General features: G+C 37.6%; 1 protein-coding gene across 1 annotated transcript in view; it reads left to right on the forward strand.

Annotated features, from left to right (window-relative positions):
- The window catches only part of CYSLTR1 (cysteinyl leukotriene receptor 1), a 34,276-nt gene extending 16,385 nt beyond the window's left edge, over positions 1–17,891 (forward strand). Inside the window, exons 2-3 of the mRNA XM_036439839.2 lie at positions 12,643–12,742; positions 16,432–17,891. Coding sequence (XP_036295732.1) covers positions 16,459–17,475 — 1,017 coding nt within the window. The 5' untranslated portion in view covers positions 12,643–12,742; positions 16,432–16,458 and the 3' untranslated portion in view covers positions 17,476–17,891. The remainder of the gene's footprint in view (positions 1–12,642; positions 12,743–16,431) is intronic.
- The last annotated feature ends 4,373 nt before the right edge of the window (positions 17,892–22,264 follow it).

Genomic DNA, 22,264 nt, shown 5'->3' on the forward strand with positions numbered 1-22,264 from the left:
GTCAGGCATCCTGCCTCTGTCACTAATTCTGTTTGTATCTTTCTGGGTCATGAAAAGAGTTTGGTTGGATTTGATGTTTTCTAAATTCTTTTCTGGCTCTAACATTCTATAAAACTAAGTCATTCAATCCCAAACAGAGATTTTTACAGCCACTTCTGAAAGCTTCCTTCAATGTAGTACCACTATTTAAGAACTGTTTTCAGTATCCTGACACATAATTTCCTTTTTACTGACTTGTTCACCTAACAGTTCTGTCAGAACATAACTCTCTTCTTTCTCATATGACTCAGTGATCTTATCTGGTCTCAAATTCTCATGAAAACCTGAACACCATGACACTGCTAAATTACTTTTTGCCCTACCAATTTATGTTGTAAAGAGTGTCCAGATTATCACTGATATAATTTGTAAAATTGAATATGCCTCAGAGAATCAAGTTTGATATTATGCCAATAGATTTCCAGTAATAGGAGGGACTCAAAGAAATACAGTCTAGTGTGATGACATTTACATTCCCTCCTATAGGTAATCTGGAGAGTCTGAGGTAGAAGATATTATCAAGGCGGTGTTCAGTCAGGACTACCTCCTCACTGCTAACTTATAAACAAGTTGAAACTTGTTTCTATGCTTAGACCTAGTTTATTTGTTCTTTAGCTCTCTTTAGCTCTACTTACAACAAAAGAGTACATTTCTTGACTGGTGTTTAACAAACTTACTGAGTGTTCATCCAGTTACGTTTTCTAATTCATTAAATTTCTCAAAGTTATTCAGAATTGTAACCCCTACCCACCTGATTTGGTAACATCTGCATAAAATAATGATTCTATATTCTTACCTATTATCAATGACATTAATAAGAGTGATAGGTCCAGGCTAACCCAGTGAAATACAGCTATATCAGTAGAAGACCAACACAGACCAATTATCATTCTCAAGTATAAGTTTATCCAATTCAATGTCAGTCAGTAACACCTTTAAGGCTTACCATATCTCAAGCTCCTAGCTAAGCTTGCCGAGAACACAAAAATTAGTGAGACAATCTGCCTGTCCTAAGGAACTTCACATAAGAAGAGTTAAGCCCAATAGATAAATAGAAATAATAGAGGCTTAGAAAATATTTTTTATAAATGACTGTAATATTAGGCATAAAGTATTAAGTCCTATAGTTATACCATCTTTTTTGCTTTATTTTGAGTATGTTATAAAATATAGATTTAAAGTTTTAAGTAAGGCTGATGGCCTCTTCTCCCAACAAAACTAACTTAATTTCTTTTTATAATTCTTAGTATTTAATGTAAATTGATATTACAATTTTACCAATATCTTTCTAGATATAGAAGTTAAACTTAGCAATTCAGTTTCTCAGCCTTATCCTTTAAAATTATCAGTTTTAATCTCAGTAAGTTTAGCTCATCATTTAATACATTGAGGTAATTTAGACAAGACAGCATTTCATTTTATTCTATTTATGGCAAAATAGTAAGCCATTAATCATGTAATAAAAACCAGAAGAGATTTGTTCAATTAAATTAATTTTTTAAATATATATATATATATATATATATATATATTATATATATATTATATATATTATATATATTATATATAATATATATATAATATATATTTTTTTTTTCAGAGAAGGAAGAGGAAGAGAGAGATAGAAATATCAATGATGAGAGAGAATCATTGATGGACTGCCTCCTGCATGCCCCACAATGGGGATTGAGCCCACAACCCCCAAATCATGACCTCCTGGTTCATAGGTTGATGCTCAACCACTGAACCACACCGACCAGGCTTAAATTAACTTTTAATATGCTATTTACATGCATTGTCAAAGACTACTCCAAACTCACTACATTGATTAAGAATAGATACCTGAGCTGAAACCGGTTTGGCTCAGTGGATAGAGCGTCGGTCTGAGGACTGAAAGGTCCCAGGTTCGATTCCCGACAAGGGCATGTACATTGGTTGTGGGCACATTTCCGGTGTGGGTGTGCAGGAGGCAGCTGGTTGATGATTCTCTCTCATCAAAGTTTCTAACTCTCTATCCCTCTCCCTTCCTCTCCGTAAAAAATCAATAAAATATTTTTTTAAAAAGAATAGATACCTGAGGAGGTTCTTGAAAATGTCTCAAAACTGTATGTATTCCTGAGAAGAATGTCATTGCATTAATATTTTCTGAAAAAACTCAAGGAAATAAGGTACAGTCTGCTGCTCAACACTAAAGGGCAATTGGATGGTCTTCTGTTTCCCCATAGGGTCTTTCTCCAGTAGCATATGTGCCTATTTTAAGAGCCTCTTTCAACATTGCAGAACTCTGCCTTTATCTAGAAATCTTCAGCTGTATTCCCAACCTTTGTTATAATTTATCCAGGAGATCTCATCTGGACTCAAGGCAAAGATTTCTGACAAACTCTTTTTGTTGGAGCATTTATGTGCAGAATATAGTGTTTCACTCCTACCTTTCCAGGAAAAAAAAAAATAGGTGTCTCAGCCAAAACCTGTTTGGCTCAGTGGATAGAGCGTTGGCCTGTGGTCTGAAAGGTCCCGGGTTCGATTCCGGTCAAGGGCATGTACCTTGGTTGCGGGCACAACCCCAGTAGGGTGTGTGCAGGAGGCAGCTGGTCAATGTTTCTCTCTCATCGATGTTTCTAACTCTCTATCCCTCTCTCTCTTCCTCTCTGTAAAAACTCAAAAATATATATATTTTTAAAAAATAGGTGTCTCAGATGAAATGAATTAGTCTTACTTTTCTATTGATAAGTCCACACTTCCATAGCTACCACATTTTTGCAGATTTTTCTAGCTTGATTTTGAACCACATTTCCTCCCTAGAAAATCCCTTCTAGACATTTCTTCTTTGGTAAATGGAATTCAAAGATGGCTCTCAGGATTCCTACCCCTTATGTACAGCTCTGTATAATCTCCTCCCCTGGAGTGTAGGTGTGGGTCTATGAATATAAAGGGATTTCATTCTTGTGTTAGGGTACGAATAAGTTCATTTTCAGTTAACAGAAAAGGATATTATCCCGGGTGGGACTATCGAATAAGGTGAACCCTTTAAAAGAAGGTATAGAAGTCAGAAATATTTGAAGAGAAAAATCTTCCTCCTGGTGTCCTATAGGAAAGGAAACAGCCATGTTGGGAGAGAAGGGCACCATGCATCAAGGGCTGAGGGTGACCTCTAGTTGCTAAGAGTTGTTATTGGCCAATAGTCATTAAGAAAATAAGAACTCATCATACAGAAACAAGGAATGAATTCTTCTAACAACCAGTGATCTTGAAATAGGATCCCTAGTCTCAAATGTGATCATAGCTCTGACTAACTTGATTGCAGCCCTGTGAGACCCCAAACACAGCACCCAGCTGAACTCCTGACCCATGGAAACTGTGAAAAAAAGAAGAGGGTGTTATTTTAAATTTGTGATAATTTGTTATGCGACCGTAGAAAATTAATATACCTCCATTCATCCTTTTTCTCTTCTTGTTTATGATAACTGTTTAATGGAGACCAAAAAGTCTGATTAAAAGATTTAACCCTTGTATTTTTGTTTTAAACTCAATACTTTATTGAAAATATTTTCTCTGAGGTCACCACTGGCTTCCTAATTATTAAATCAAATTGCCATTTTTTAAACTTCATTCTCTTTGGTCTTTTGGAAAATTTTGAAATCAGTGACCATATTCCTTCTCAAAACTGTCCTTTTGACTTGTACAGTAATAGACATTACTTTTGGTTTTCTTTTTTTCTTTCTTTGGTATTATTTTCCTATCTCTTATCCTTTATTATCTTCATTTTACAGATTAAAAAAAAAAATTAAGTATCAGCAATGTTAAATAACACCCAAGATCAAGCAGCTAGTAAATGGAGATTAAAGTCTATTGGGTTTCTGCTGCCATATCCACATTGACATTCTCTCAGTAGAAAATTAAGCAGAATTTTTTTCCGTTTATTGAAGGAGGAATGGTTTAGTATAATCAAAATGTTAGTGAATGTTGTCTACTTACCAATACCTGCCTAAATAGATCTCTCAGATTGAAAATTTCAGTAGTGCCCAGCCAGCATGGCTCAGTGGTTGAGCATCATCCTATGAACCAGGATATCAAAGTCTGATTCTGGTCAGGACACATGCCTGGAATGCGGGCTCAGTTCCCAGAGAGGGGCATATAAGAGGCAGCTGATAAATGATTCTCATCATTGATGTTTCTATATCTCTCTCCCTCTTCCATACTCTCTAAAATCAATACAAATATGTTAAAAATAAAATTTCAGTACTTTGCAAGAATTATGAGCAAAAAGGACACAGGCAATTACAATAAACAGGGCAAGAAACAAGCTTTATGTCTCTTTGCAACTATTTCAGAAGCAATTTGACCTAACATGCAATATGTCCTCTGTAAAGTATGTGGGTCTCATTCCTATTTTAAAAATGTAAACTATAGGAGAGAAACCAAGATGGCAGCAAAGGTAAACAACTAAACTGCCACCTTGCACAACAATTTCAAAAATACAACTAAAAAAAAACCACGGAAAAGCTGGCTAAGTGGAAGTTTTATAGCTAGAAGGAAAGAGAAAGGAACACAAACACTGAAAAGCTGAGGTAGGGAGGCACATGAATCGGGCTGGTGGCAGGCAACTGGGCGCACGGCTTTTTTTCAATCCAAAGGGAGACAAGCTCCTGATCACTCTGAAATCCAGTTTCTGGGGACCATGGGGGCAACCCAGACACCTACATGGAGAAGCTGGACTGTTGGCCATTTGGTCGGAAAGTGAGGGTGACTTTTTTGAAGAGGTGCGCCCAGCAATCATTGTTAACAGTGCTGGAGCGCAGGGCACTGGGACATGGAAAAGCGGAAAGGCAGAGAAGACTGGCTGGCAGCCATTGCTGTTTACCACGCCCTAGCCTAGTGAAGCCCTGAGACCCCACCCTGCACATTCTACAAACCCACCCAGTCTCCACACAATGGCTTTTGCATATAAATGGCCTGCCCTGTGGCAACTTAACCAAATAAACTGCAGCTACAGTCAAACTGCTCCAAAACCGCTAAATCCCAAGCAAAGAGGAGAAAACTGTAGTTCTTGCTGTAGCTCCTGCTGGGTGGCCTCAGACAGTAGATGAACTGCACCCCATTAGAGATCCAGAAACTAGTGTATCTAGTGGTCTGTGTGAGACAACACCAGATTTCAACTACTCTCATAAGGAACACATTCAAGAGGCAGACTCAGTGAGCACCAAAGCCCTACTGGAACAAATCCTGCCCCATAAACATGTCTCCAGCACAGAAATTCTTCCATTATAGACACAGCAGGTCCTCAGAGCCAATTGGCCTGCAGTGACACCAACAACAATCAAGACTTACTACAACAAGGCTGTACACACAGTCCACAAACGGGTGCACCAAGAGTGTCCACCACAGGTAACTGGGAGGCTGACCCATTGAACCATATAGGACACCTAGCACACAAAGCCACCCTACCAACTAAGAGAAGCAACGAAAATGAGGAGACAAGGAAACAGATCACAAACAAAAGAAATGGAGAACAACTGACTGGATATAGAGCTCAAAACCACGGTTATAAAGTTTTTCAAGAATTTCCTAGAAAAGGCCGATAAATTCAATTAGACCCTCGAGGATATGAAAAAAGGACCAACTAGAAATTAAACATACACTGACTGAAATAAAAAATATTATACAGAGACCCAATAGCAGACTAAATGAATGCAAGAATCAAGTCAAAGATCTGGAATACAAAGAATTAAAGGACACTTCTCCAGAGAAGCAAGAAGAGAAGAGAATCCAAAAAGTTGAAGGTAGTGTAAGAAGCCTCTGGGACAACTTCTAGCATATCAACATCAGAATTATGGGGGTGCCAGAAGAAGAGAGAGAGCAAGACATTGAAAACCTACTTGAAGAAATAATGACCAAAAACTCCCCCCGTTTCCCTCCCCCCCCCCCCCCCCCCCCCAGTGAGAGAAATAGACTTACAAGTCCAGGAAGCACACAGAACCCCAAACAAAAGAAATCCAAAGAGGACTACACCAAGACACATCATAATTAAAATGCCAAGGGCAAAAGACAAAGAGAGAATCTTACAAGCAGCAAGAGAAAAACAGTTAATTATATACAAGGGAGCACCCATATGATTATCAGCTGATTTCTCAACAGAAACTATGCAGGCCAGATGGGAGTAGCAAGAAATATTCAGAGTGATAGACAGCAAGAGCCTACAATCAAGATTACTCTACCCAGCAAAGTTATCATTCAGAATTGAAAGTCAGATAAAGAGCTTCACAGACAAGAAAAAGCTAAAGGACTTCACCACCACCAAACCAGTATTATATGAAATGCTGAAATGTATTCTTTAAAAAGAGGGAAAAAGAAGAAAAGAGTAAAGATAAAAATTATGATCAACAAATACATATCTATCAACAAGTGAATCTAAAATTCAAGTGAATTAAAAATCTGAGGGACAGAATAAACTGGTGAATATAATAGAATCAGGGCCCTAGAATAGGAGTGGATTGATAATTCTCAGGGGGAAAGGGGTGTCTGTGTGGGGGGTACGGGAAGAGACTGGACAAAAATCATACACCTATGGATGAGGATGGGGGGTGGGTAAGGGCAGAGGGTGGGTGGGAACCAAGTGGAGGAGAGCTATGGGGGAGGGGAGGAGGAGAAACAATTGTAATAATCTGAACAATAAATATTTATTAAATTTTAAAAATAAATTAATAAAGGGATATAAGCAGTTTTTTTGGGGGGGGTGGAGGATGTAAATTAAGGCCTGAGGGTCCCAGGTTTTATTCCAGTCAAGGGTTTGTACTTTGGTTGCAAGTTCCTCCCCAGCCAGGGCCCTGGTTAGGGCTCATGCAGGGGGCAACCATTCAATGTGTTTCTCTCACATTAATGTTTCTCTCTGTCTTTCCCTCTGTAATCAACTCTCCCTAAAAATTAATGAAAAAATATCCTTAGGTGGGGATTTTTTTTAAATGCTTAAATTAAGGATTTTCTATTTGGACAATTTTTTCAATTACTAAACTTTAAAATAACAAAAGTTTATAATCTCAGCCAGAAGACATGAATAGACACTTCTCCAAACAGAGAATACAGATGGCCAATATACATATGAAAACATGCTCATAGTCACTAATCATCAGAGAAATGAAAAGTAAAACCACAGTGTGGTATCACTTCACACCTGCCAGAATGGCTCTCATCAATAAATCCACAAACAAGTGCTGGCGGTGATATGGAGAAAAGGAAACCCTTGTGAACTCTTGGTAGGAATGCAGATTGGTACAGCCACTGTGGAAGACAGTATGAAGTTTCTTCAAAAAATTAAAAATGGACCTACCTTTTGATCTAGCAATTCTGCTGCAACTATACCTGAAGAAACCCAAAACACTAATGCTAAATAGTATATGCACTCCTATGTTCATTGTATTATATTACAGTAGCCAAGATATGGAAGTAACCCAAGTGGCCATCAATAGACAAGTGAATAAAAATGCTGAGGTAGATCTATACAATGGGATATTACTCAGCCATGAAAAAAATGAAATCTTATGATTTGCAACAGCATGGATGGACCTGAAGGGTATTATGCTAAGTGAAATAAGTCAGTCAGAGAAAGACAAATACCACAGGATTTTACTTACAAGTTGAATCTAAAAAACAAAATGAGTGAACAAACAAAATTGAAAGACTCACAGATACAGGGAACAGACTGGTGATTACCAGAGGGGAAGAAGCTTAGGGGACTGGATGAAAGAGGTGAAGAGATTAAGAAGTACAATTGGTAGTTAACAAAGTATTTCCAGGGATGTAAAGTACAGCATCGGGAAACTATATATATAAAAGTCTAAGTGACTGACTGTACATATGTCCAACCATCCAACCAACCGACCAGCCAGTATATATGACACACACTGGCAATTTAAAAATAAACATTGACTCGTGCATACACAATATATATAAAGCTCTCATTGGCTCCATTTGCATGTGTGTTTTAATTTTATAATACTATATTATATATACTATTTTGACATGTAATTTTTGTAGTAATGTAAATACTGCACAAATATTTCTTCTAATTAATTTCCTTTCAATGTGCATGAATTCATGCACTGGGCCACTAGTTTAGTCAATAATATTGCAATTACTGTGTAAGGTGTCAGGTGGGTACTAGAAATATCAGGGGAAATCTATGTAATGTATATGATTGTCTAACCACTATATGTACACCTGAAACTAATAGAAAATAACATTAAATGTAAACTGTAACTAAAAAATACTTTTGTTTATGATCTCACTGTTAAATTTTGTGTTTTAAACATCTTTAGCCCTCTTGCTTTCCCATAATGTGAACAGAAGAGATTTCCTGCCACCCCCTCAACACTATGTCTACCTTTCAAAAAGTTACATTTTGTAAAACCAACAAACTGACCTTTAAAAAAATGCTTTAAAGAAAAACAAGAAAGAAGAAAAAAACAAAAAAATAACATGCTTTTTCTCTAATTTTGAACATAATCTTCTTATATTTTAGAGAACAAAGAAGGCTAAGTATAAATTTTCACTTATCTTCTTGACCCTTATAGAAAGTATAACTTTCCTTTAAGGTGGAATAATTTGGTTTCTTGTACCTTTAATAACCCACATAAGTGAGTCCTTTTCCCCAAGTATTTATAATTTATTTTACTCCAATGAAGTGCAATCAGTAAGGTAAAGTCCCCAAATTTAGAGTAATACAGCTGTGTTTATTTGTCCACTTTCAGGAGTTTTCTCACAGTCTTCTGGGAACCAACTTCCAAAATTAAAGTTATCTCCTAAGATAATTTTAGATTTCAAATGTTAGAAAGCAAACAAATTCCCATCTCTTATTCTGCTGATCAAATTGATCTTGGCATCTCCCCTGATTAAGGTTGTTGGATACAGCAAGTATATTTGACTATTTCCCAAGAGTTTACTTTTAAAGGAACAAAAATGTTTATGATTTGTTTAGATTGGATAAACAATGTTAAAATAGATGTTTCATTATTCAAAAGACTAGAGACCCAGTACATGAAAATTCGTGCATTGGGGGGGCGGAAGGGGGGGGACTCAGCCTGGCCTGCCCCATCTCACAGTCGGGGAGCCCTCACAGTATGTCCTACTAATGGCTTAGGTCTGCTCCCCAGAGGCAACAGGCCGATCAGATATATAAATACTTTCTGGAGACAGCACGGACTCCTTCCTATTTCTTTCCTCTGTGGTTGGAGAACAGGGGACTAAAAGGCAGAGACAGAACTCTGGCCAGGCCTGGGGCTTTTATAGGTAGTGGAAATAGGGAGAGAGCTGGGGAAAGTCTAGACATGTTTCCTTCTATTGTCCTCCCTTCTACTGAGCCCCTACCTCAGTTTTTTCCTTCTCATGGTGGACACTCAGGCCTCAGACTGATCAGGCTAATATACTAGTTATCAATTTTAACTAATTAAAATTTTAACTAGTTAACAATTTTAACTAATTTTAACTTGTTAATTAATATACTACAAGTTAACAGGCTAATAACTAGTTAACAACACACACACACACACACACACACACACACACACACACTGAGTGGCCATATTAATATGCATTTAGAGATCATAATAATCTGGCCATTCAGTAAAATATCTGAGCAACTCCTGAATTAAAGAATTGAAATCAAATTGTGCTAAAGCTGTTGTCAGAAACAAGAATCCTCAAGGAAATTGAAAAGGGAAAGGAGGAAAGTAGATAAAGTATTAAGTGCTTGCTAGGTGCAAAGCTCAAAATTACTAAAGGAAGCATAAAAGACACCTCAGGATCCCAAACTTGAGGAAACATTACAATGCCACATTTGCTCACATGCATGTAGTGAGTGGGCCAAATTATAATTGCACCACTACCATTAAAATTGTTAACTAGTATATTAGCCTGGTAATATTAAACTTTTCATAGATGGGTCCTCTTTGTCTTTCCACACTAAGGAGAAATAAAAGTTTTGTCTAAACACAAAATTGTGAAAAAGTCAAAAGTTAATTTTCTCCAAATATAAAATGAGTGGAATCTCATAATTTCAAGACTATAATATAAAGGATTTTTTTCATTCAACATTCAGTTAGTATATCTGTATTGATTACAGAGACCTAGAATGAGATAAACCAAAAAAATATTACTGCCTAAATAACAAAATATTAAAGCCAACTTTATTTCCCACCTGTAACCCATACTTCACCCAGACTTCTAGCTATTGGCTAGCTATGCTAATTCCGAAAGGGAAAAGAAATTGAAGAAGATTGTAACAATGATTATTGAAGGACAAGGTAGACTCAAAGAGCAATATTGTAACAGTAGATTCAGGTCTCTATTTTTATAAAGTACCTGTTTTATATTTTTGCATTTCCTTTATTTTCCTCTTGATTTCCTTTTTCCCCCCAGTAGATTTCTTTTGGGAAGTTCCAGCCTATTTATGATTACAAAGAATAAACTGGAGGAAGTTGTTTATTTTGTTGTCATACCACAGAAAAATGAAAAATGCCAAGTCTCTGGGGTCCTTGCAAACAAGGATGAAAGTTGCTGTAGGGCAACATAAATTTAAAATAAAAGTGTTCAAGTTGCTACTGTTTGAAAAAAGTCCTTCTTTGCTCATTTCTTGAGGTTTTGTTATACTGTTAGATTTTATGATATAGTTTAATTGAAGAGAAGAGACATACACTCATTAAAAGTTAACTATACAAACTACAAAACAGTTTGTCTCCAAAGGTATATAATATGTGCCAAATTAATGATATAAACAATAACTGCTATTATGAGTTTTTTGAGAGAACGGTCCAAGGTCCAAGCCATGCTTCCTTCAGGGAAAATTGTCCATTGGACATCCCACACAGATATACTTGATATTTTTTCTTCTAACTCTTATTCCTAAAAAACTAGATTCTGGACAGACACACGAAAAAAAAAAAATGAAACTAGATCACCAAACTTACACCATACACAAAAATAAACTCAAAATGGATACAGGACTTAAACATAAGACGGGAAAACATAAAAATATTAGAGGAATCTACAGGCAGAGAAATCTCACACATATGCCGAAAGAACTTCTTCACTGATACTGCCCCTAGGGCAATGGAAGCTAAAGAGAAAATAAACAAATGGGACTACATCAAAATAAAAAAGCTTTTGCACAGAAAAAGAAACCATCAACAAAACAAGAAAGTCCACTGTATGGGAGAACATATTTGCAAATGTTATCACTGATAAAGGTTTAATATGCAATATCTACAGGGAACTTATACAACTTAATAAAAGGAAGATAAATGATCCAAGAATATAATGGGCAACAGACCTAAATAGAATCTTTTTGAAAGATGACAGAAGAAAGGCCAAGAGACATACGAAAACATGCTCAAAGTCACTAATTATCTGACAGGTGCAAATCAAAACGACAATGCAGTACCATCTCACACCTGTCAGAATAGCTATTATCAACAAATAAGTGCTGGTGAGGATGCAGAGAAAAAGGAATCCTTTTGCACTGCTGGTGGGAATGCAGACCAGTGCAGCCACTGTGGAGAACGGTAAGGAGTTTCCTCAAAAAACTAAAAATGGGACTGCCATTTGACCCAGTAATCCCAGTTCTAGGAATAGATCCCAAGAAACTAGAAACATCAATCAAAAAGGATATATGCACCCCTATGTTCATAGCAGCACAATTCACCGTAGCTAAGATTTGGAAACAGCCTAAATGCCCATCAGCAGATGAATGGATTACAAAACTATGGTACATCTACAAAATAGAATACTGCACTGCTATAAAAAAAAAAAAAAGAAGTAATTCTTACCATTTGGCAGCAGCATGGATGGACCTGGAGAGCATTATGTTAAGTAAAATAAGCCAGGCAATGAAAAAAAAAAACCACATGATCTCACTCATTTATGGAAAATAAAGAACATTATAACCTGATAAACAAAAAGATAGATACAGAGGCAGTAAAGCACCGAACAGACTGTCAAATTACATTGGGAAAGCAGGGCAGTGTTGGGGAAGCAGGGGAGAGTTCAACTAAAGGACTTGAATGCATGCATATAAGCACAACCAATGGACACAAGACACTGAGGGGGGTGGGGGTATGAGGGCATGCGACGAGGGGTTGGAGAGGCTGGGGGAAGTTCAAGGGAAAAAAAGGAGATATATGTACTACTACATGTAATACTTTAAACAAAAAAATAAAATAATTGGGGGGGGGGGGACTAGATCCTTGGATATGAACTCCTAAATTGTTTCTCCTTTGAACTTTATAACAAACTGCTCAGAAGAGAAAATAGGATAAATACCATGGCTTCATAGCAAAAAGAATATTTATAATACTGTGTTAATCTTTAGATACAGAAGTTATGTGTACACAGAAGCAAACATCAATAATCGGCCCTGGTCTCTATTCCAAGTTTTGCTCTTGAGGATATAACAATGAATGGAGAGAAAAGAATGAGGCATGGAATTCAATAACTAGTCCTAAATCTGTCAGTAGAGCTTTCCTGTCCCATCACACATCCTGGATCTGTGTTTAAGGCTGCTAAGATCCCATGACCCTTCTGCACTGCTTCTAATGTCTTTAACTTCCTTTTCAGTGTTTTTATTTCAGTTTAGGCTTCATCTGATACTATATCATAAGAGGCACTGATCAGAAACCAGGAACATTTTTGAAGAGTACTGCAGTGCTACAAAGAGGTATGGTTCCATTTTCTAAATGACTCTGTTTCTTTAACTTGCAAAGTACCTTAACAAAGTAACTTTCTTCAACATTTGCACTAAAAGTAAATTCACTGATGTTTATTGCTTGTTTATATTAATCAATTAATAACCATTTTTGTGCTATAACTCTTTCATACTGCATTGTAATCTCTCTACACTCTGAGCCATCACTCCTTGCCCTCATAATACTATGAGCTTCTTGAAGGCAGAGATGGGATATTGGACATCTCAGTATCTATATAGCATGGGTCTCATTAATGGGGAATCACAGTAATTCTATAAATATGAATTAAATGTTGTTGTAGACAAGCAAAGCCTTCATCTGTATAATGAGTGGTTTGGACTAAATGATCCCTACCCCTTTAGGATTTATTATTAGTTTGAGAATTTTACAACCTTTTTTAATGGCCTACTTTAACTCAGTTGACTTGATTTTAAAAATAAACAATTGAACCTAAATATAGAAATTACTAGGAAAGCTTATTTTGGTCTGTAAGGACTGGGAAGTTTCTTAAAGGAAATAAAGATCATCTGTTTCTTTGTCTGTTTCTATTAATTTCTTTAACAGTTTTGTTTGGCATATTTTATTTAAAGATATGGGAGTTTCAAATGTATTTATACTATTTAACAGACAAATAAATAATTACTCTGTATCAAGATATGGGCATTTTTTAATCTTATAGTTCCTTCATGATTTAGTGCCTTACTTAATAATTTAGAAAGCAACTTTACTTAACAGAGCCATTTTAGACTCTGAGGCTGGAAATATATTTTTTAATTTCTTTATTGATTAAGGTATTACATATGTGTCCTTACCCCCCCCACTATCCCCCTTTCCAGGATTTGAAAAGATTTTTAAGTATATTAGAATGAAAATGTAGAACTAAGTGATTTTGAATAATAAATAATCCTTTCAAACTTGTTCCATCATTAACAAACTTGTTCACTCAATTAACATTTACTGAGCACTTATGGGCAAGGTACATATGTGTTAGCCCTGTGTGTGGTGCCTTCTTATATATCATCCAGAAAGTCTGTGAGGGAAGATAACACATGCATACAAATCATTGATTTGCAAGATAGATTAAAAGTACCCCAGCAGGGAAAAATATAGAAATTACTTTGGATAGAGGTTGGGAAATGTTTAGTTAAGAAGGTATAATTTGAGCTGAAGGGTTTTTTTTGTTTGTTTGTTTTGTTTTTTAATATATTTTATTGAGAGCTAGAAACATCGATGAGAGAGAAACATCGACCAGCTGCCTCCTGCACACCCCCTACAGGGATGTGCCCGCAACCAAGGTACATGCCCTTGACGGGAATCGAACCCGGGACCTTTCAGTCCACAGGCCGACGCTCTATCCACTGAGCCAAACTTGGCAGGATGAGTAGTTTTTGCACATAGATGGAGGAAAGAGCATTTCAAGAAGAAACTCATGAAAAAAGATAGACAGGTGGGAAAACATGTCAAAAAAAATGTTCCTGGTATGGTATATAGCTAAATAGTTTTGCCATTGAATCTTAGGATCTGCAAAGGGGAGAAGTAAGAAAGAAGCTAGGAAAGTTTCATTGCAACCAGACTGTAGAAAGCTTTAATCCAGCCAAGGAATCTGGATTTTTGTCTGAAGTTTCTCAGGAGCCATTGAAGGTTTTAGAGCAAGAACATAACATAATTGGAAGCTAGCATGTATAAAAATTATTCCAGAAAGAGTTTGTGACAGGGTATAGTGGGGGTCAATAGTGAAGGACAGATGGTAATTACTTAATACCCTTCAAGTGTACTTCTTAAAACAAGGCTATGTAAAAAATTTCAACAGCACCATCTAGTGATTCACAGCATAACACTGCTCTATTTAGGGAAAATCAATACAAGGCTAACAAACAAAAGACTAGATTAAGCGTAAGCAATTTCCCTCTCTTCCACAAATACACCTGAGTTCAGAGGACAAATGGTGAAAGAGACAGGTACTTGGAAAGCAAATTGAGAAATATCGCAGAGGTTGGTAATAGTGAACTAATTTTTCTCTATCATTTTAAGATATACAGCCTCAGAATGATTCTTCTTCAATTTTTTTTGTCATATACCAACAGTTCTTGGTGAAAATAATGACATTTTTAATGAAAGGAAAAAATAGAAGTTGGATAGATGGATGGATGGAGGGATGGATGGATTGATGGATGGATGGATGGATGGATGACAACATATCTTCGCAACAGATACAATTGCTAGCAGTAGTAAGCATAGCTAGTTATATCCCACCTACAACCACTATCATAGTTGTCTGTTTCATAGATCAGTTCCCTCTATTGCTGGCAGTTCTTTCATGCTCAAGCAGTCCTTACAAACCCCAACTCCTCTCTTACCATGGAACAAGAGCTGTGTAAAAGGCCAACAAATTAGGTTTCAATCAAATATTATCTACCATTATTTACTGATGATTTGCTCCCACCTTCTTATAAAGAATAAAGGAAAATAATGTAGAGGAACATTAAAGAAATAACTACCTTATCCCCATTTTATATGATCAGTTTGCCCTGATAAACTGCCCTGATATATTGAACTAAGCTACACCAAGTAATAACTTCTTGTTATGAAAGAAATTAACATGTATTTTTCAACAGTTAAGGCTTTGAGTGTGAGTCGAGGAAGAGAACAAGGATGAACAGGTACAATATCCTCAGCCAGAAAGTATATTTCAATGAGTTATGCTAGTCTTTCCTCAGAGCCCAAACTTATGGTACAGATTTTAGAAATGCATTTCACCTCTTTGTATTTTCCTCATTAAAATAATTAGATGGCTTCACCGAAGCCGGTTTGGCTCAGTGGATGGAGCGTCGGCCTGCGGATTGAAGGATCCCAGGTTCAATTCTGGTCAAGGGCATGTACCTTGGTTGCAGGCACATCCCCAGTGGGGGTGATGCAAGAGGCAGCTGATCAATGATTCTCTCTCATCGATGTTTCTAACGTTCTATCCCTCTCTCTTCCTCTCTGAAAAAAAATCAATAAACTATATTTTTTTAAAATAATTATAATAATAATTAGATGGCTTCTAAAATGTCTCTAGCCTTGGTGTTCTGTGGTTCTAAACAGAGTCAACCATATTCTAGAATAAAATTATGCCCCAGGGAATGAGTTACATTAATAGAAAATCCAATTATTTTCCCTAGGTTGGAACATCACCCAGCAGATGTTACCTAGGAAGCCCTCTTCTTAGGGGAACCATGAATTTTCACCTACATGTTATTTTCCAAGATTATTCGGTGCTTTTCCAATAAATATATGACTTAAAAAATTGATAGATAAATAGATTCATAGTTATGATACCACTCTATTTAGAGCTTTTCTTTAATTGAAAAACAAACTCACTTTAAAGGAAGATTTACAGAATAGCACTAGAGTAATAAGACAAAATAAAGCAGAGCTGTTTTAGGTTATTCTTGAAGATTAAGAGGAAGTCTATCAGGCAAACACAAGTGGAAAAGGAGGTAAGAAAGAGTACTTCTCCTGGGTCCTAAGTGCAGTTGAATTCCTCCTCATTGTCCTATTAGCCTTGCTTCCTGCCATGGTCAAATGCATACATAGTGACCCCATAAAGTGAAAGCTTACTACCTCCTGGTTTTTTATGGTCTGATAAAAATTGACAAGATTTTATCTATATATATTGTAGGCAACAAGCAGACATTCCTAGAGAAACATGGATGGACCTGGAAATCTGACAGTATCTTCTGCCAGTGATATTACTTGCAATGACACCATTGATGACTTCCGCAACCAAGTGTATTCCACCATGTACTCTATGATCTCCGTTGTGGGCTTCTTTGGCAACAGCTTTGTGCTCTATGTCCTCATAAGAACGTATCATGAGAAGTCAGCCTTCCAAATATACATGATTAATTTAGCGGTATCAGATCTACTGTGTGTGTGTACACTGCCTCTCCGAGTGGTCTATTATGTTCACAAAGGCATTTGGTTCTTTGGTGACTTTTTGTGCCGCCTTAGCACCTATGCTTTGTATGTCAACCTCTATTGTAGCATCTTCTTTATGACAGCCATGAGCTTTTTCCGGTGCATGGCAATTGTTTTCCCAGTCCAAAACATTAATTTGGTTACACAGAAAAAAGCCAGAGTTGTATGTGTTAGCATTTGGATTTTTGTGATTTTGACCAGTTCTCCTTTTTTAATGGCCACACCTTCTAAAGATGAGAAAAACAATACCAAGTGCTTTGAGCCTCCACAGAATAGTCAAGCTAAAAATCATATTTTGGTCTTGCATTATGTGTCATTGTTTATTGGATTTATAATTCCTTTTATTATTATAATCGTCTGTTACACAATGATCATTTTGACCTTACTAAAAAATTCAATGAAGAAAAACCTATCAAGTCGTAAAAAGGCTATAGGAATGATTATAATCGTAACAGCTGCCTTTTTGATCAGCTTCATGCCATATCATATTCAACGTACTATCCACCTTCACTTTTTACACAATGAAGCTAAACCTTGTGATTCTGTCCTTAGAATGCAAAAGTCAGTGGTTATAACCTTGTCTCTGGCTGCATCAAATTGTTGTTTTGACCCTCTCCTATATTTCTTTTCAGGGGGGAACTTTAGGAGAAGGCTGTCTACATTTAGAAAGCATTCTTTGTCCAGTATGACTTATGTACCCAAGAAGAAGGCCTCATTGCCAGAAAAAGGAGATGAAATATGTTAAGAATAGTGTAAACCCATCTCCAATGCAAATCGATGAAAAAGAGATTCTCGAGCAAGTATTTTCTCAAATAATTTATAATAAAAATAACAATTGCCATTAATAATTTACAAGTAATTAAATGTGGGCCTATAATTCTCTCTCATTTATGTATCCACATTATTGGAGGTCCAAAAAGAATTTTAAGTGTTAAAGTTATAGTCCACAGCTATTAACTAAATTATGTATTTGATCATTTGCCAAAAGGTGAAAAATATTTGTGAATTAGCAATCAAAAAACGGGTCCATGGTCAAGTTTTTCTGCCTCAATTAAAAGAATAAGTAAGAACTAGCCTTTTGAGATACAAAATTAGCAAATAGTTCTCAATTATACTAACATATCTCTTTGCATGCACGCCATCAAATGAGAACTAAAATGACCCATCGTTGAAACCTGTTTGGCTCAGTGGATACAGCGCCGGCTTGCAGACTGAAGGGTCCCGGGTTCGATTCCGGTCAAGGGCATATACATGGGTTGCAGGCACATCCCCAGTGGAGGGTGTGCAGGAGGCAGCTGAGTCAATGTTTCTCTCTCATCGATGTTTCTAACTATCTGTCCCTCTCCCTTCCTCTCTGTGAAAAATCAATAAAATATATTTTTAAAAATTAATAAATGAATAAATAAATAAAATTACTAAATAAAATCAGCTAAATAAAATGTACTATCACCTTCCTCCTTTGTAGGATTGACTGGGTAGGCAAAGTAAGGCTATTTATTCCATAAAAGAGAATGTGCAAGTGCTAGAACAGCCTACTAATCAGCCAAAGGCCCTAAAGGCTCTATGCAATGTACAGTCTGGAAACTAAAGAAAATAAACCTGGTCAAAGTCTAATTTGTGTCCAATTTTCTTCTGCTTCTTACTCAGACCATCAAAAGAGAATGATGGAGTTTTTGTTAATTTTTGAGGTTCTTATAGAGAATCCCCTCCCTACATGACACACAGACCTTGCTTAAGAAACCAGACAATTGGCATTTCTATATTTAAACAGAAGTAATTAAAAATATATCTAAAGAAGATGAACAGGGGTCTACTTTTCTACATGCTTATTACTGGGATCAAATTTAAGTAAAGTAGTTTTTAGTAAAAATTTAAATGTTTATATTACAAATTGTTTTAAGGAATACTTATATTTATGCATATGTGTATAACTGTGTAAGAGATTTTGCTTTATTATATACATTTATAAGTGAAAGTTAATTATAAGCTTTATTATTGTTTTATACTTTTTACTTTTTTATTGGCATGTTGAAAAAAATATCAAGGATATGTTTACAGTGTTTTTTCTATTACAGTAGAAGCTTTGTTCTTTAAACAGCAAAAACAACTTGATTGTGGCTTAAATATAATATTCATAAACAAGCTTTTGTCATAGTGTGGTCTGTTCCTTAATTCTTTGTTTCAAAAGGCACATTACTCCAGAAGAAATAAATAATGGTGAAGAAAAAGTAAAGTTATGAAAGGAAAAGTTCTTTCTAAATGTACAATATATGTTATTTCTATTTCACATCTAATGTTGCAAACGCATAGGGAATAAAACTCAAAACATACAAAATAGATCTAAAAGGTCAGGAAGGAAGATGGCTGCCGACGGAAAGGCAGACTGCAAAATAGTGTGTGAGTGAGAAAACAAAGGGAGAGTGTGTGGTCACACTGAGAGTGTTTGTTGGTGAGTTGAGGGACAGCTATACCCCAGGGGACTGCGGGGGATTGCTGGGCAGGGCTCCCCTGACCGGACAGCCCCTACTGCTGCTGGGTTCCCTCCCACAGCGACCTGCCTGGACACGGAGACCACACCATCTTGAAGGGGAGAGTGGATGTTATTGGAAGCCTGAAAAGCCCGGGGAATCTACAACTCCAGCACCCAGCGAACAGCTGTCAACCTGAAAACACCGGTCCCCAAGTAGCGCAAGCATGCGGTTTCAGAGGAGCTCTACACTCCCTCACAGAAAAGTCAGATTTCACCTGGAATAAGGTGAGGTCTCTGGTCCTGGCAGGAGAGAGAAACGCTCACACAGCAGGAGCTGGAGAACCTGGGGAAGTCTGTGCCTAGAAAAATCCATGGCTGTTGGGGCTGGCGTGATCGGTGAATGTGGAAGGGGCTCCTCAGAGCTGCTAACAGAAGGGATCTCTAAAAAGCAACCCATTTTGATCTAACACAAAAGAACAGACTAAAATTTTTAAAAGTGTTCCAGCTGCTTAGACCCAAGGGGCAAAAAAGACTGCACAGACTTGCACACAACCCCAGAGTTTGCACACTTACTCTGGCTCTTTTTTTTTTTTTTTCCTCTTTAAATCCTTGCAACTAATTACTAAGCCCAATACTTAGGATCACCCAACTGGGGACACTCTGGGAGATTGCAGGGGAAAGGTGCTTTGTGAACCTGAGAGCCAGAAATAACAATCAGAGAACCAGATCTGGGGCAACCCATTCCCCAAATCGGTATTAAATGCCACAGGGAAAACAAAATCTAAACACTAGCTAGAAACGACCTGTAGAACCATAGGTCAATAGAGAAATATTGTCACCCAGGGTTTGAAACACAAATTGACTCTTGTGTAAACACAAATAAAGGAATCTTATCTAATAAAAGAGTAATATGCAAATTAATCATCACTCTGCTATACCTACAAGCCACGACCTCCAGCCAATCAGAGCAAGTATGCAAATTAACCCCAACAAAGATGGCTATGGCCGCAGAGAGCAGGAAAGGAGGCTTGGATTTCCCTGGCAATGTAGGAAGCCAAGCTTTCTGCACACTCTGGCCAGGCAAGGCCTCCACTTAAGGGTACAAAGCTTTAATTATAGAAGGTAAACAAATTCCAACAGAAATGGTAGCAGCCACTAAGCTGGAAGAGCAGAAGGCAAGGGTTGCCCTGGGCAATGGAAGAAGCCAAGCTTCTGCAGCCCTGGCTGGCTCAGGCCTTCACTCCAGGCTACAAAGTTTCAATTGTAGAAGGTAAATAAATTCCAGATATGAGGGCCTCCGCTTGAGTTGCTGGGAGGTGTGGCCTGCCTGCAAACCACCACAGGCCCCTCACCCAGGCCACCCCACACCCCAAAGGAACCCCCACCCTGATCCAGGACACCCTTCAGGGCAAACCAGCTGACCCCCACCCATGCACCAAGCCTCTATCCTAGCTAATGCAGATTGACCATCACTCCAACACACAAGATGGCTGCTCCCATGTGGTCAAAGATCTTGCCCCCATGTGGACACCACAAGATGGCCAACAGGGAAGGGCAGTTGGGAGGGACTAGGTCTGAAAGGGAGGGCAGTTGTGGGTGATCAGGAAAGCAGGGGAGGGCAGTTGAAGGCACCAGGCCTGCAGGGGAGGGCAGTTAGGGGTGAGCAGGCCAGCAGAGAAGGAAAGTTGGGGGCAAACAGGCTGACAGGGGAGCAGTTAGACATCAATCAGGCTGGCATGGGAGTGGTTAGGGGGTGATCAGGCTTGCAGGCAGAAGTGGTTAGGGGTAATCAGGAATACAGGCAGGTGAGCAGTTGGGAGCCAGCAGTCCTGGATTGTGAAAGCAGTCCCAGATTGGAGAGGGTGCAGGCTGGGCTGAGAGACACCCACCTCCCTGTGCATGAATTTTGTGCACTGGGCCTCTAGTCCTATCTAATAAAAGAGAAACATGCAAATTGACCATACCTTCACTATGCCCACAAGCCACACCCACCATTCAATCAGGAGCGCGTATGTAAATTAACCCAACCAACATGGTGGTTAATTTGTGTATCCAGGCCAGAGCAAAGACTGAAGACAGCATAGAAAGAAGCCATGCACTGCAGAAGGGAGCAAAGCTGCGGAGAAGCAAGCAAACGGGGAAGGGGAGAAGGGAGAGAAGTAGGCGTCAGGGAGAAGGGAGGGAAGCAGGCAAGGTGGCGGAGGAGACCACAGTAGGAATCTTCCTGCAATGGGCCTCTAGCATAAGAAATAAAGACATACTGCCTGCTTAAAACTCAGGACTGGCTGACAACACTGAGGAGCAGTGGAATTTAGGAAACTTCAATACTGTCCTGACTAGGAAACAGGTGTGCCAAACAGAACAGTAGAGGAAGTGAATGACCTTCACTACTGCACTTTTTTTTTTCATCTTTTACTTAAGAAACTAATTTTTTCTTCACTTGATTTTACCTTTTTAATTATTACATTTTTATTTTCAATCATTATTTTTACTTTTTTTTTAAGTGTCATTTTATTTTCTCTTTATTTTACTTTGGAATTAGTGTTCTACATTCTATTTTCATCTTTCCTTTAGCATCATTTTACTCTATCTCAACTTTACCTTTATGCCAACACTCTCTTCCTCACTTTTCCCCTTTTGTGTCCTGTCCCTCTTACCCTATTCCTGTTTTAGATTTTCCCTAATCCTTCTATTTACCCTGTTAAAATTTCACCCTTGATATATATCTAATTTACAATCCCCTGCTCCAAGTCCATACACACTGCTCTCTTCTCTTTCTTCACTATCCAATTTTTTTTCTCCCTGTCCTTTTGTTGTTTGTTTGACTGTTGATTATATTGATTTTTTTATGCTTGTTTGTGAGATTGTTTTGCTTTTTGGTTTTTGTTTTGTTTTTGTTTGTTTTTTGCTTCTATTTTCCCTCGCCTCATTTTTTTAAAATATATTTTATTGATTTTGTACAGAGAGGAAGGGAGAGAGATAGAGAGTTAGAAACATCGATGAGAGAGAGTCATCGATCAGCTGCCTCTTGCACACCCCCTACTGGGGATATGCCCGCAACCCA

The sequence above is a fragment of the Pipistrellus kuhlii genome, unplaced genomic scaffold, assembly GCF_014108245.1.
Source record: "Pipistrellus kuhlii isolate mPipKuh1 unplaced genomic scaffold, mPipKuh1.p scaffold_m20_p_16, whole genome shotgun sequence".
NCBI classification, from domain to species: Eukaryota; Metazoa; Chordata; class Mammalia; order Chiroptera; family Vespertilionidae; genus Pipistrellus; species Pipistrellus kuhlii.